Here is a 10,144-nt window from a genome sequence, read left to right on the forward strand (position 1 = left end):
ACAGGTCTTGTCTACTTCTAAGCAGCAAGTTATTTCCCCTCTTGTCCTCTCCATGACTAGTCATCCTTTACAAAGGATTACAAGTACAGATACATCTGTGTTCCCATACTGCTGCATTGTGATGAAGCTAATAGCCAATGGATTTTTTCCAGCTGGCCCATTATGAGAGTCAGCACAGACACCAAATAGCCAGTGCCCTTCTTAACAGGAATGCTCTTAACACATGTGTGAAGCACACTTTAAAACACACAACTGCTCAGTAATTAGTGCAATAAACCCTTTGAATTGTGTGGCACCTCACTACCCAGCAACAGCTTTCACGCTATAGAGACATGCATTCCATTCCAGAAAACATGAAACATGAAGTTCACAAGCATTTCTTCTGCAAAGTCACATCACTGCCTCCTTCACCAACCCAAATCCATCCCCTCCCACACAATGCAAGCTTACCAACTGGTCTTGATTGAGGGCCTCTCCTTTCTTCAGTCGATCTTTGTAGTCTTCTAGTTTGAGCTACAGGAAAATTCAAAGTCAGTTTTTACACTTATTTCTAATGGCAAGAATGAGTGAAGTATTCTTCTCTTTAAGTCTGCGTACAACAGTAATTTTACTACCTCCTTTAACTTTCAGAAGAGAACACAGATTTAGCTGTTCCTTTGATTTTGCAAGCTCAGTCTCCAGGGCTGCCTCACTCCCCCTTTACACACCTTTCATCTTCTTTTCCTTACTGCCTTTGTTTCATTTAAGAAATAACACATTGACCTCAGATCTTTAAGAAGCTCCAAACACATCCACTGTCTTCATTTCAAACTAAGGTGCTTTTCCAGTTTTCCAAGCCAATGTCACATTTAGTTATTCTATCCTAGAATAATCCCACCTAATTCTCTACTGTTTGAATATCAGGATCTAAGGGCATCATGAAAAAATGGACTACTGTCTTCAAATAGAAAAGTGGTTTTCCAATGCACTTCAATAATAGTCTTTAGCAGCTGAAGTGAACTATGCAAAATTATGCTATTAGTTATTGCAGGTTTCCTTAACCATAGGAAAAATGAAGCATTCACTGCCATGAAGTCAAACACTGTTTCACTTAGCTGCCCAAATAGGTTTTATTAACACTTTCTACCCATTCTAGCAAGTCACTTTCATTCGCTAGTGAGGCCATATTGCCATGTGCTAACCTGAAACAAATAAAGATACTGGAGAAACTCACAACAACAGGCTTCCTTGGCCGAGTTAGAATAAATGCAGTTGCTTAATCACAGAGACAACACGCTTATCTGAGATTATTCAGAAACACAGCATAATGCATGACATAAGAGACAGCAGCAATACTGGAACTCCTGCAGGAGAATCAATTCCCATAGTCATACGGCCTTAAGTCTTACCTAAAGGCATCTCCTCACCCTAAAATATGATGGATCAGACTTTTTCCCCCCCTACACATTTATAGTCACAGAATTCATACAATTGCTTTGCTTTTAATTCTGACCCAGTACCAAAAGCAACAGCAGCAGTTTTGTTAGTTCTGTAGAGAACAGCATTCTCTTGATTTATAACCACACAAATATAACTTTCAGTCACCAAGCAATCAGTGAAGAAGTCCTAGAACACAAAAGCCTGAGTGGCTACAGCTGCAGTATTTTAGATGTATAATATCAATACTTGTTAACTGTATTCCCTGGAAAAAAAGGCACAGCTCCAACTCAAAGCAGCAGCCTTCTGCTAAACAACTCTTACCTATATATAAAATATAGCAGTCGATCCACATATATGGCAATAAATAGTTAATAAAATTTGACATTGCTTCAGCCAGAGGAAACAATGCTCATGTTCTTCCATATACCTCTACATCCTAATATTAGACACATATAATCAATAGAAATACGAAGATGCCTTTTTTAAAGGCAGTAAACTACATCAGAACAGCTTGAAGTCTGTTCTGAACTCAGCCTGTCCGAGAAGCATCCCAATGCACTCAATTACCTCTGAATTAATTACCACAGCACAGGTTCTGAGTTGCTACATCCCCACTTCTACGAAACAGCGCTGTATTCACAACATCAAATACAAGCAGAACTCTGAGAATGAAGAGCACTATATTTGTTTTTTTACTATGCAGAAACCAAACAAAACTCGTGAAAGGAGCTGAACACCAACATCTGAATCAGCCCTGGATTGTTTCACACGCGCCCTTATAGTGCCGAGTCCTCCCATCAGCCATTTAGCACAGTGCCACCCCGGCAGGCAGACACGGTACCTTCTTCTTCTCGATATTCCTGATCTTGTGTTTGAGGCAGATGAGCCCATTGTCGATGTAGGTCTCGTACGCCTGGGAAGGAGAGGCCGCCGAGTTCAGCGCAGCCTGCAGCGGGCTGCCGGAGGGCTGGCCGTCCCCGGCCGGGGTCACCTGCTGCTTGGCTGTCTTCATACTCTTCTCCTCCCCCTCCTCCGACCGGCCTGAAGGTGACGATGGGCAACGGAAAGGGGCTTGGGAAAGCTGCACCATTGAAAGGGATGGAGCTGCAAGGCAACTGCGCTCGTTTAGCTCTCTTTTCTCAACTTACACCTTAGCACGCGGAAACCTCGGTCAGGACACGCTCCTCGCCTTCCCCTCCCCTCCCGATCTGCATCCGGCATTTCAGAGCGAGGCAAACTTCTCGTGGTCCGCCCATAGAGCAGCGAGGCCTGACACGGGCAGCCCCGTACAGAGGCAGCTCCGGTTCCAGAAGCCCGAGCGCTTGTGGCACAGCGGGCTGCCCGCCCACCCGCATTGTCCGCAGGGAACAGCCGCAAACGCGCACCTGCGGGCCGCGCCTGGTTCTCCCCCCACATTAAAACGGCTTTAACCCTCCCCGACCTTCACCGCAACCTTAAAGACGCCTCCCAAGCGAAAAGAGCGGACAGGCACAAAGCAGCGTAACAGCGCTCCGCAGCCGGTTACGGCGAAGCGACCCGAAGAGAGGCGTGGAGGGCGGGGCCGCCTTTCACCTTGAGCGCGGCCGCTTGGCGGAGATGCTCCGCACGCCGCTGCCCGGCCATGACGCCGCACCGCCACCGCCCTGCGGAACGGCAGCAATACAAGGAGCCCCTGAGGGCCAGCAATCCCGGCTACGGGGAGAAGGATGAGCAGGGTACCATGAGGAAGGTACCGGCGGCAGGGCTCCTTCCCGCCCGAGCCCCCCAAGATCCCGACAACCGCCACCTCCCGTCCGTCCCCTCCTCTCCCCCTCCCGCTCACCTCGGTGCCCGCACACGCTCAGGCCCGCCCCGCCGCCCGCCCCCCGCCTTATATAGCGCCCCGCGCCGCCGGGCACGGGGTGGGCGAGGCCGCGCTGCGGGACGTGTCTCGCCGCTGAGGTCACCGCCCAACGCCAATGGGAGGCGGCGCCTCACAGCGCGGCGGGACGTGAGGTGCGGAGGGCGGGCAACGTTAGGCGGGGCTGGGGGAACGGGAGGCTGATGGTCGTTCCAAGTCAGGGCTTACAATGAATAGATGTCTATGTCCTCCACAAAACACCCAATGGAAAGCGGAGTAATCGCATGCAAACTTGTGTTAACCCCTAGCAATGTCATCAGTGCTGCACAAGTGCTTCCAGTTCCCACCCCTGCACCCCCAGGCTCAGTGCTGCTGCCCATGTTACCTGAGCAGCCATGTCACCTCAGAGCCAGTATCTGTAACCAATAAGCTTTATAAAGCAACCTTTGCTAATCACAGAATGACCCGGGTTGGAAGGGACCTCAAGGATCATGTGGTTCCAACCCCCCTGCCTGGCAGGGCCACCAAACACACATTTACTAGATCAGGTTGCCCAGGGCCCCGTCCAACCTGGTCTTGAACACCTCCAAGGACGGGGCATCCACAACCTCCCTGGGCAGCCTGTTCCAGGGCCTAACCACTCTCCTGGTGAAGAACTTCCCCCTAACATCCAACCTAAATCTTCCCTCTTTTAACTTAAAACCATTTCCCCATGTCCTGCTATTGTCAGCCCTGCTTCAGCTGCAGGTTGGACATCCTGGATGTAAATACACACCTGTCATTGGGATACAGGAAGTATGCGGTCAAGTTTGTTCTCCAGTTGAACCGCTGGACTCTGACCTACTAATGGCTCCAGTCTCTGCCTTGTAGAGGAGCTCATGGCATCTGACCAGCATAAATCTTTGGCTGTCTGTACCCAAGGGGCCTTACGTGAGTGGCTCAAAAACTGTTCCAAGCTGAATATGGCCTAAAATGTAACAGCCTGACTTGGTGGGTTTCTTTTTCCTATCAGTCATCTCAGGTATGTATTGGACTGTAAATGATTTGGACAGCTTAGCAGCTTCTGTGCCTTTCATCCCACAAGCCATAACTGTAACTCTTTGAGAGAAGCTAATTGATTTTAATTATTCCCAGGGGAATGTTAATGACACATTTATTTCTTCCATTACCTAAACACCTTTGATCTCAGACTTTACAGGTGGACCTGCAGAGAATATCTTCACTCGTGTCTCCCTTTGAATCTGACTGATGTCACATCTGCATTCTGGGACTCAGATTTCATTTCCAAGTCTGATTTCAGACCCCTGTGGACCATCTCTACCCTATGGTATCTTTCCCTGTGTCATTACCCCATGTATTGTGAAGGATGAAAAACTGGCCCTTCTCACTGACCTCATCTTAGTTAGAAAGAAAGGAGGAGGGGCAGACACACTGACAGCCCTGACATCTGTGACCTGAACTCTGGGCTCTGTTCCTATAGCACTGTGTATAACTCTGCCAGTTCTGAGTGATTTGATAAGCCAGATGTTCTGTATGATAAGTACAAAATGATGTGAGAAAAAGACCCGGAAGCAAAGACCCAAAACAGCCTCTGATAGCTCTAATGAAGCAGAGAAGTTATTTCTTGAAATGGATGTGCTTAATGTTATGCTCCTTATTTTTTCCCAGCAAATGAAATGACACAGATCACATGAATGCAAATAACGACAAGCATAAATATTTATTGGACGTCTGTTTCTTGACTTCCAATGACTGCTTGCGGAATTAGACCTATGAAAAACAATTTTGATCGGAATACTTAATTTCCCCATCTTCTCATCAAATTCAGGGCACTTATTAATTTGTATTCAATGATCTTACATTTCTATTGTGATCACGACTTCCTTAAGCTAGTAAATAAGCTACTCAACAAAGCTATCAGCATCCGTACAAATATAGAAATCGGTTCTATTAGAAACAGGAGTATTTTGTCAGCTTAAAACAGGGTTGAAAACAACCCAACCAGTTCAGGAAGCTGTTGGGCACTTAGCAGGAGATATCTGCCTTCAGCTCTTAAGAACTTATGTCTCAATATTATTATGTGATCAAAATCAGTATTGGACGTTGTTTTATCCACCTTCCTCACCTCACTCCCGTTTTCATCTACTCTTCATATATGTTACAAACAGGAATTCAAACACCTCCTCCTAAATTGCCTGCGTAGAAACCAATCCGTTTCTCTTACCTCATTAAGTTTTGCCTCAGAAAGCACGCTGTCTCTTCGAAGAACTTCATGAAGTGCTTTGCATTTTCAGGTTGACCGTGTTGACCTGAGTGCAGCCGCTCACACAAGTGCTGGAACGTGGCAGCCTGGAGCTGCAGGGAGCATCAGCTGCAATGGGCTCTGCAAATTATGTTTTGTTCAGGATGCAAATGAAACGTGCACACAGGAATAAGCTTAACTTCAACCATTTGAGTAACGCCACTGACTTTGTTAAGACAACACACTGCATATTTCATTGTTATTACAAATGTGTATTGAAAAACATGGGTTGTTTGGGTTTTGTTTTGCATTTGCTGCTTTTCCTGCTCACAAGAATTGTGATACTAAACAGGTGATACACCTTTCTCCTTAAGAAAGGTGCAGCAAGTACTTCATTGAGATACAGAGCTTCCTTTCCAGCATAGTATTTGTGTGCTAATGGGACAGTGGCATGAAAGAACTCGACTTAAAGTGTTTATGCATAATCGTTTACTGGCTGAATTATTCATATAATCCAGATACATGTGGATTATGATGTTTTAAAATGCAACAAGCACTGCTCACTCCAAAGAACCTGATTATTAAAATAAGGAAAACAAAGGAGTGTTGCTGCAGCACTTTGAACACGCACAAATGTACAGTTACCAGAAAAGCAATGAATAACGTCCAAAGCTTACACTGTTGTACCTACAGCCAATGGCGTTATGAGGAACAGTTTATAGATTAAAAACAACAGTAACAACAGTGAAGCACCTCAGGAACTTACTACCACATAGGACAACGGTTTCTCTACATTGTTTGCAGTTTTCCTGGCTTCCAACCAGCTGTACATGAGCACAAGCAAAAGCGAACACCTGTGGAACATGAGAATCACCACCCCCCTGTTAAGTGAAGGCAGCAGTGTCTAATCACTGGAGGCTGGAGCACCTCTCCTATGAGGAAAGGTTGAGGGATCTGAGCTCGTTTAGCTTGGAGAAGAGAAGGCCCTGGGGAGACCTCATTGTGGCCTTCCAGTACTTGTAGGGAGCATATAAATGGGAGGGGGAATGACTGTTTACAAGGGTGGATAGTGATAGGATGAGGGGGAATGGCTTGAAATTGAGACAGGGGAGGTTTGGGTTAGAGATTAGGAGGAGGTTTTTCACACAGAGGGTGGTGACACACTGGAACAGGTTGCCCAAGGAGGCTGTGGATGCCCCATCCCTGGAGGCATTCAAGGCCAGGCTGGATGTGGCTCTGGGCAGCCTGCTCTGGTGGCTGGCAGCCCTGCACAAAGCAGGGGGTTGAAACTGGATGATCATTTTCAACCCAGGCCATTCTATGATTCTATGATCACTTTCCGCACGCCGGGGCAGCCAGGACTACTCAACCCTGGGCTGACAAGGGAACTCAGCAGTGAAAAGCCTCCACTTTCAGTAGCAGAGCCCCGTGCAGGTGCCTCTGCTGCCAGCAGCAATCAGAAACACTCAGCTGCATGGAAAACAGCCACAAGCCTTGGGCCTGCAAGTACTGGTGCGTGGGTTTATCTCTAGGCACACGAGTAATCCTGTCCCCAGACCTGGCACATCCCCAAGCATGAAAGGGATCCACACAGCACAAAGTGATGCTGCTCAGCTCTTCTCCTGCTCTTTGCTTCACACAATGGGATCTAGCAGAGCAAATGCAACGTGCCAAACCCAACAATTACACGTGGCCCTCACAAATAACATCATAAAGAAAACATTATTAACTTGGTTAGTTGAGAAGATGATTTGCAGACGGGGATGATTGGAAGGTGAAGAAGAAATGAGGGCACTCCTGAGTAGGTGCGTTTTAAGTGATGGCTGTGCTGTCAGCACAACAAAACACACACGTAAGTGCAAAAGACGTCAAACTGACTCCAATTTTAAAGACACACTTAGTGCTTTTCCAGTTAATCTTCAGATTTCTCTAGACTTGTTCAGAGTATATCAGTTAGCTAATGAGTGCTTCACTAAGCCCCCACTAATGCCTTCTCTTGCTTCCTTCCCTATTTGTCCTTCAAATATCCCATTGTCCTTAGGGAGTAACACCTGTGGCAGGCCTTTTTTCATTGACGCTTCTTCTTTTTAGCAGCCCCAGGCTCCCTGCTTCCCTTTCTCATCAGACAATTACACAAGATGAAGCGCACAGCATGCATATGAAGCACAGCTAAAGAAAAGATGCCCTGAACTCATTATTTGGAGAGAGATGTAGCAATGAACTATTTGCGATGCTGATGGAATAACATATGAAATAAATTAAGTGGAACTGACTTCGCCGTTTTGCATATGATAATAGAAAGCATAAAAGCAACGTCTTAAAAATGATTAAGTTAATGAGAGTTGTGACAGTGATTCCTAAGTAGATGATAGAGAACGGTGAGCCAACGCGCGTGCTTTAAAACGGCAGTGTGAAAATTTCAGGCTCTGTTGCGTAGTCATGAGGCCCGTTACTTCACATTTAATTCCCTTCCAACGCTTCTAGCCCAGTGAAGGACTATAATTATGAGATGAATGTACCGAAGCCTCAGTCACAGGCCATGCAGAGCTGCCTTTCAAAGGGGAGAAAATGCCTGCACAGCAAACATGTCTTGCATGGAGAGCTCATCACACACACAGACAGAGCAGAACTGCCTCCCATCTGCTGACAAAGAAGCAAAAGTGATAACTGATGGTTCCCACATGCTAACACCACTGAAAATCTGTTGAAGTCCGTATATTTCTCAGCTCTCCATCTAGTGCTCCCACCCACTTACATCCATATTCTGTCAGACCTTTCCTAAAAAGTGCATTTTTCCTCTGTGATGGGAAATTCATTGTACCACTGTCAGAGCTTATATGTAGAATACACCAAGAAAAGTTATTCTTTTCCATTTCCCCCTTAAGAGCCACATTTGGTTAGTCTTCATTTGCTGAAATCCGCGTGGGAAAAGGCAAGAGAGTAAGAGAGGGAGAGCTAGGGTACAGCACAACCACACCTCGCTATTTTCCTTTCCAGGGTGACGTGGCAGAGCTGTTTGAGTTGCATCTGCTCCCAGTGGAAAGAAAAGACTCTTCTGACTCCTGCATCTAAAGCAGGATTTGGTCCTTGATACTTAGCGGGCTCCACAAGCAATAGATGCTGTGCATGCCTCCTGCACGTCCTTAACAAATCACAGAAAGAGTATTGGCAGCTTAGGGGAAATGAAGGATGCCAGATCCCCTCGATGCAGCAGCAAAGCCCAGCTCCTGATTTATGTCCTGATGTGCAGTCTCACTGTAACAAGCTTGACAAAAGGCTGTAGGTGGTTTTAGATCAATTTCACTCATGGTTAGAGATGGGGAAGAAGTCATGGTCCCCTGCCAGCTCCCTTTGAAGCAGAAAGGGAGGCCAGAGATCATCTCTTGGGGGAACACGAATGCAGAGAGCCAAACCAAGTCAGATCTGCAGAGTCATCAGAAAGCAATTATGGCCTAGGTGTCAGAAGGTGAAATACTCAGGCAGGAGTTGCAGCACTGCTGACTGCTGCAGTAGTGCACTGATCCGCATTCCAAATGGTTGGGAGCAGACCTGGCAGAAGGGCAGCAAATCCTCTACAATTGCCTCCTTCAGATAACGGTAACCAACGTGAGAGGGATGTAAATGAAGCATTACAAGGAAATACAAACGCTGTGGAGCTCTGCCTTTAGATAAACTCATTTTACTCTTAGTTCCTTGGTGAGAAAACCAAACCTGTTCAACATGACTCATGTTCTTTTGAGACACTGCAGACACCTCCCAGTGAGCTTCTGAGGGAGGCAAATAGAAGACTTTGCTGCCAGTAAAGGTTAATCTCTAGCTGTGCACATGTGCGAGCCCTGGCTTGGGATGGATTTTTGCCTGGCTGCAAACATTACCCTTTTCTTCCTACTCATGACACTTTTGTTTTGTGTGGCTGCTCAGTGTCTTTCTGGTGCTAACCCTGTACTGACATCCACCTCATATATCCCCTACTACAGAGGCTTTCCTACTATCTTCAAAGCAAGACGTTGAATGTCCTCAGCACCCACCGGGATCAGATCTGCTTTAAGGCAAAAAGAACCAAACCAAACACACAGTCTGTTTGTTTGCATTTTATTTGCAAACCTGCAGAGCGTGCGCGTCACAAATAATTTCATTCAACCGCTCCATGTGTTTTAAAGCACAGAGGCTTAAAGGGGGAAAAAAAAGATAAATGCAAATTCATATTAGAATAGGTAGGATGATCTTAGGACTCAGCTTTAACCAGGGAGCTGACTGACTGGAGTGCTGATGCTCTGAGACCTGAAGCACCTGGCAGCAGCACAGAGGGGAAATTATGGCTGAGTTTTGTGATCTGAAAATACCGGTTTACATTAAAAGATGTGAGAAGTCTTTAATGAAAGCATTAGCTTAATGAAAACTACTGCTTCTGTGTTCTTACATTCGACTCCCCGTCTACTTACAAGTAGAGGCACCCAAAGAAGTTTTGCTACAGCTCAGGCATTTTAGATGGTAACTCTCAAATATGAGTTTCATTATCATTGTAATAGTTCCTCCATTCCCTCAAACTTCAGAAGAAAAATACAAATCTCAGCATTTCTGCCTTTTTGTCCATCACCTCGTGCACATTAAAAGCTAGATCATAGCCAAAGGACAAAAGGTGC

General features: G+C 46.2%; 1 protein-coding gene across 30 annotated transcripts in view; it reads right to left on the reverse strand.

Moving 5' to 3' along the window:
* The window catches only part of CAPRIN2 (caprin family member 2), a 28,690-nt gene extending 25,314 nt beyond the window's left edge, over nucleotides 1–3,376 (reverse strand). For 7 of the 30 annotated variants that reach the window (XM_085540738.1, XM_085540717.1, XM_085540707.1 and 4 more), the window contains exons 1-3: nucleotides 3,242–3,376; nucleotides 2,261–2,523; nucleotides 451–513 (exon numbers count right to left, since the gene is read on the reverse strand). In XM_085540738.1, the coding sequence (XP_085396864.1) occupies nucleotides 451–513; nucleotides 2,261–2,509 (312 nt within the window). In that variant the 5' untranslated portion in view covers nucleotides 2,510–2,523; nucleotides 3,242–3,376. Of the gene's footprint in view, nucleotides 1–450; nucleotides 514–2,260; nucleotides 2,524–2,567; nucleotides 2,933–2,991 lie in introns of those variants that run through there. The other 23 variants (XM_085540803.1, XM_085540797.1, XM_085540783.1 and 20 more) reach the window with 13 other exon arrangements.
* Between the last annotated feature and the right edge of the window lie 6,768 nt (nucleotides 3,377–10,144).

Source organism: Coturnix japonica, chromosome 1 (genome assembly GCF_054131305.1).
Source record: "Coturnix japonica strain WE chromosome 1, WE-NBRP24, whole genome shotgun sequence".
In the NCBI taxonomy this organism is placed as follows: Eukaryota; Metazoa; Chordata; class Aves; order Galliformes; family Phasianidae; genus Coturnix; species Coturnix japonica.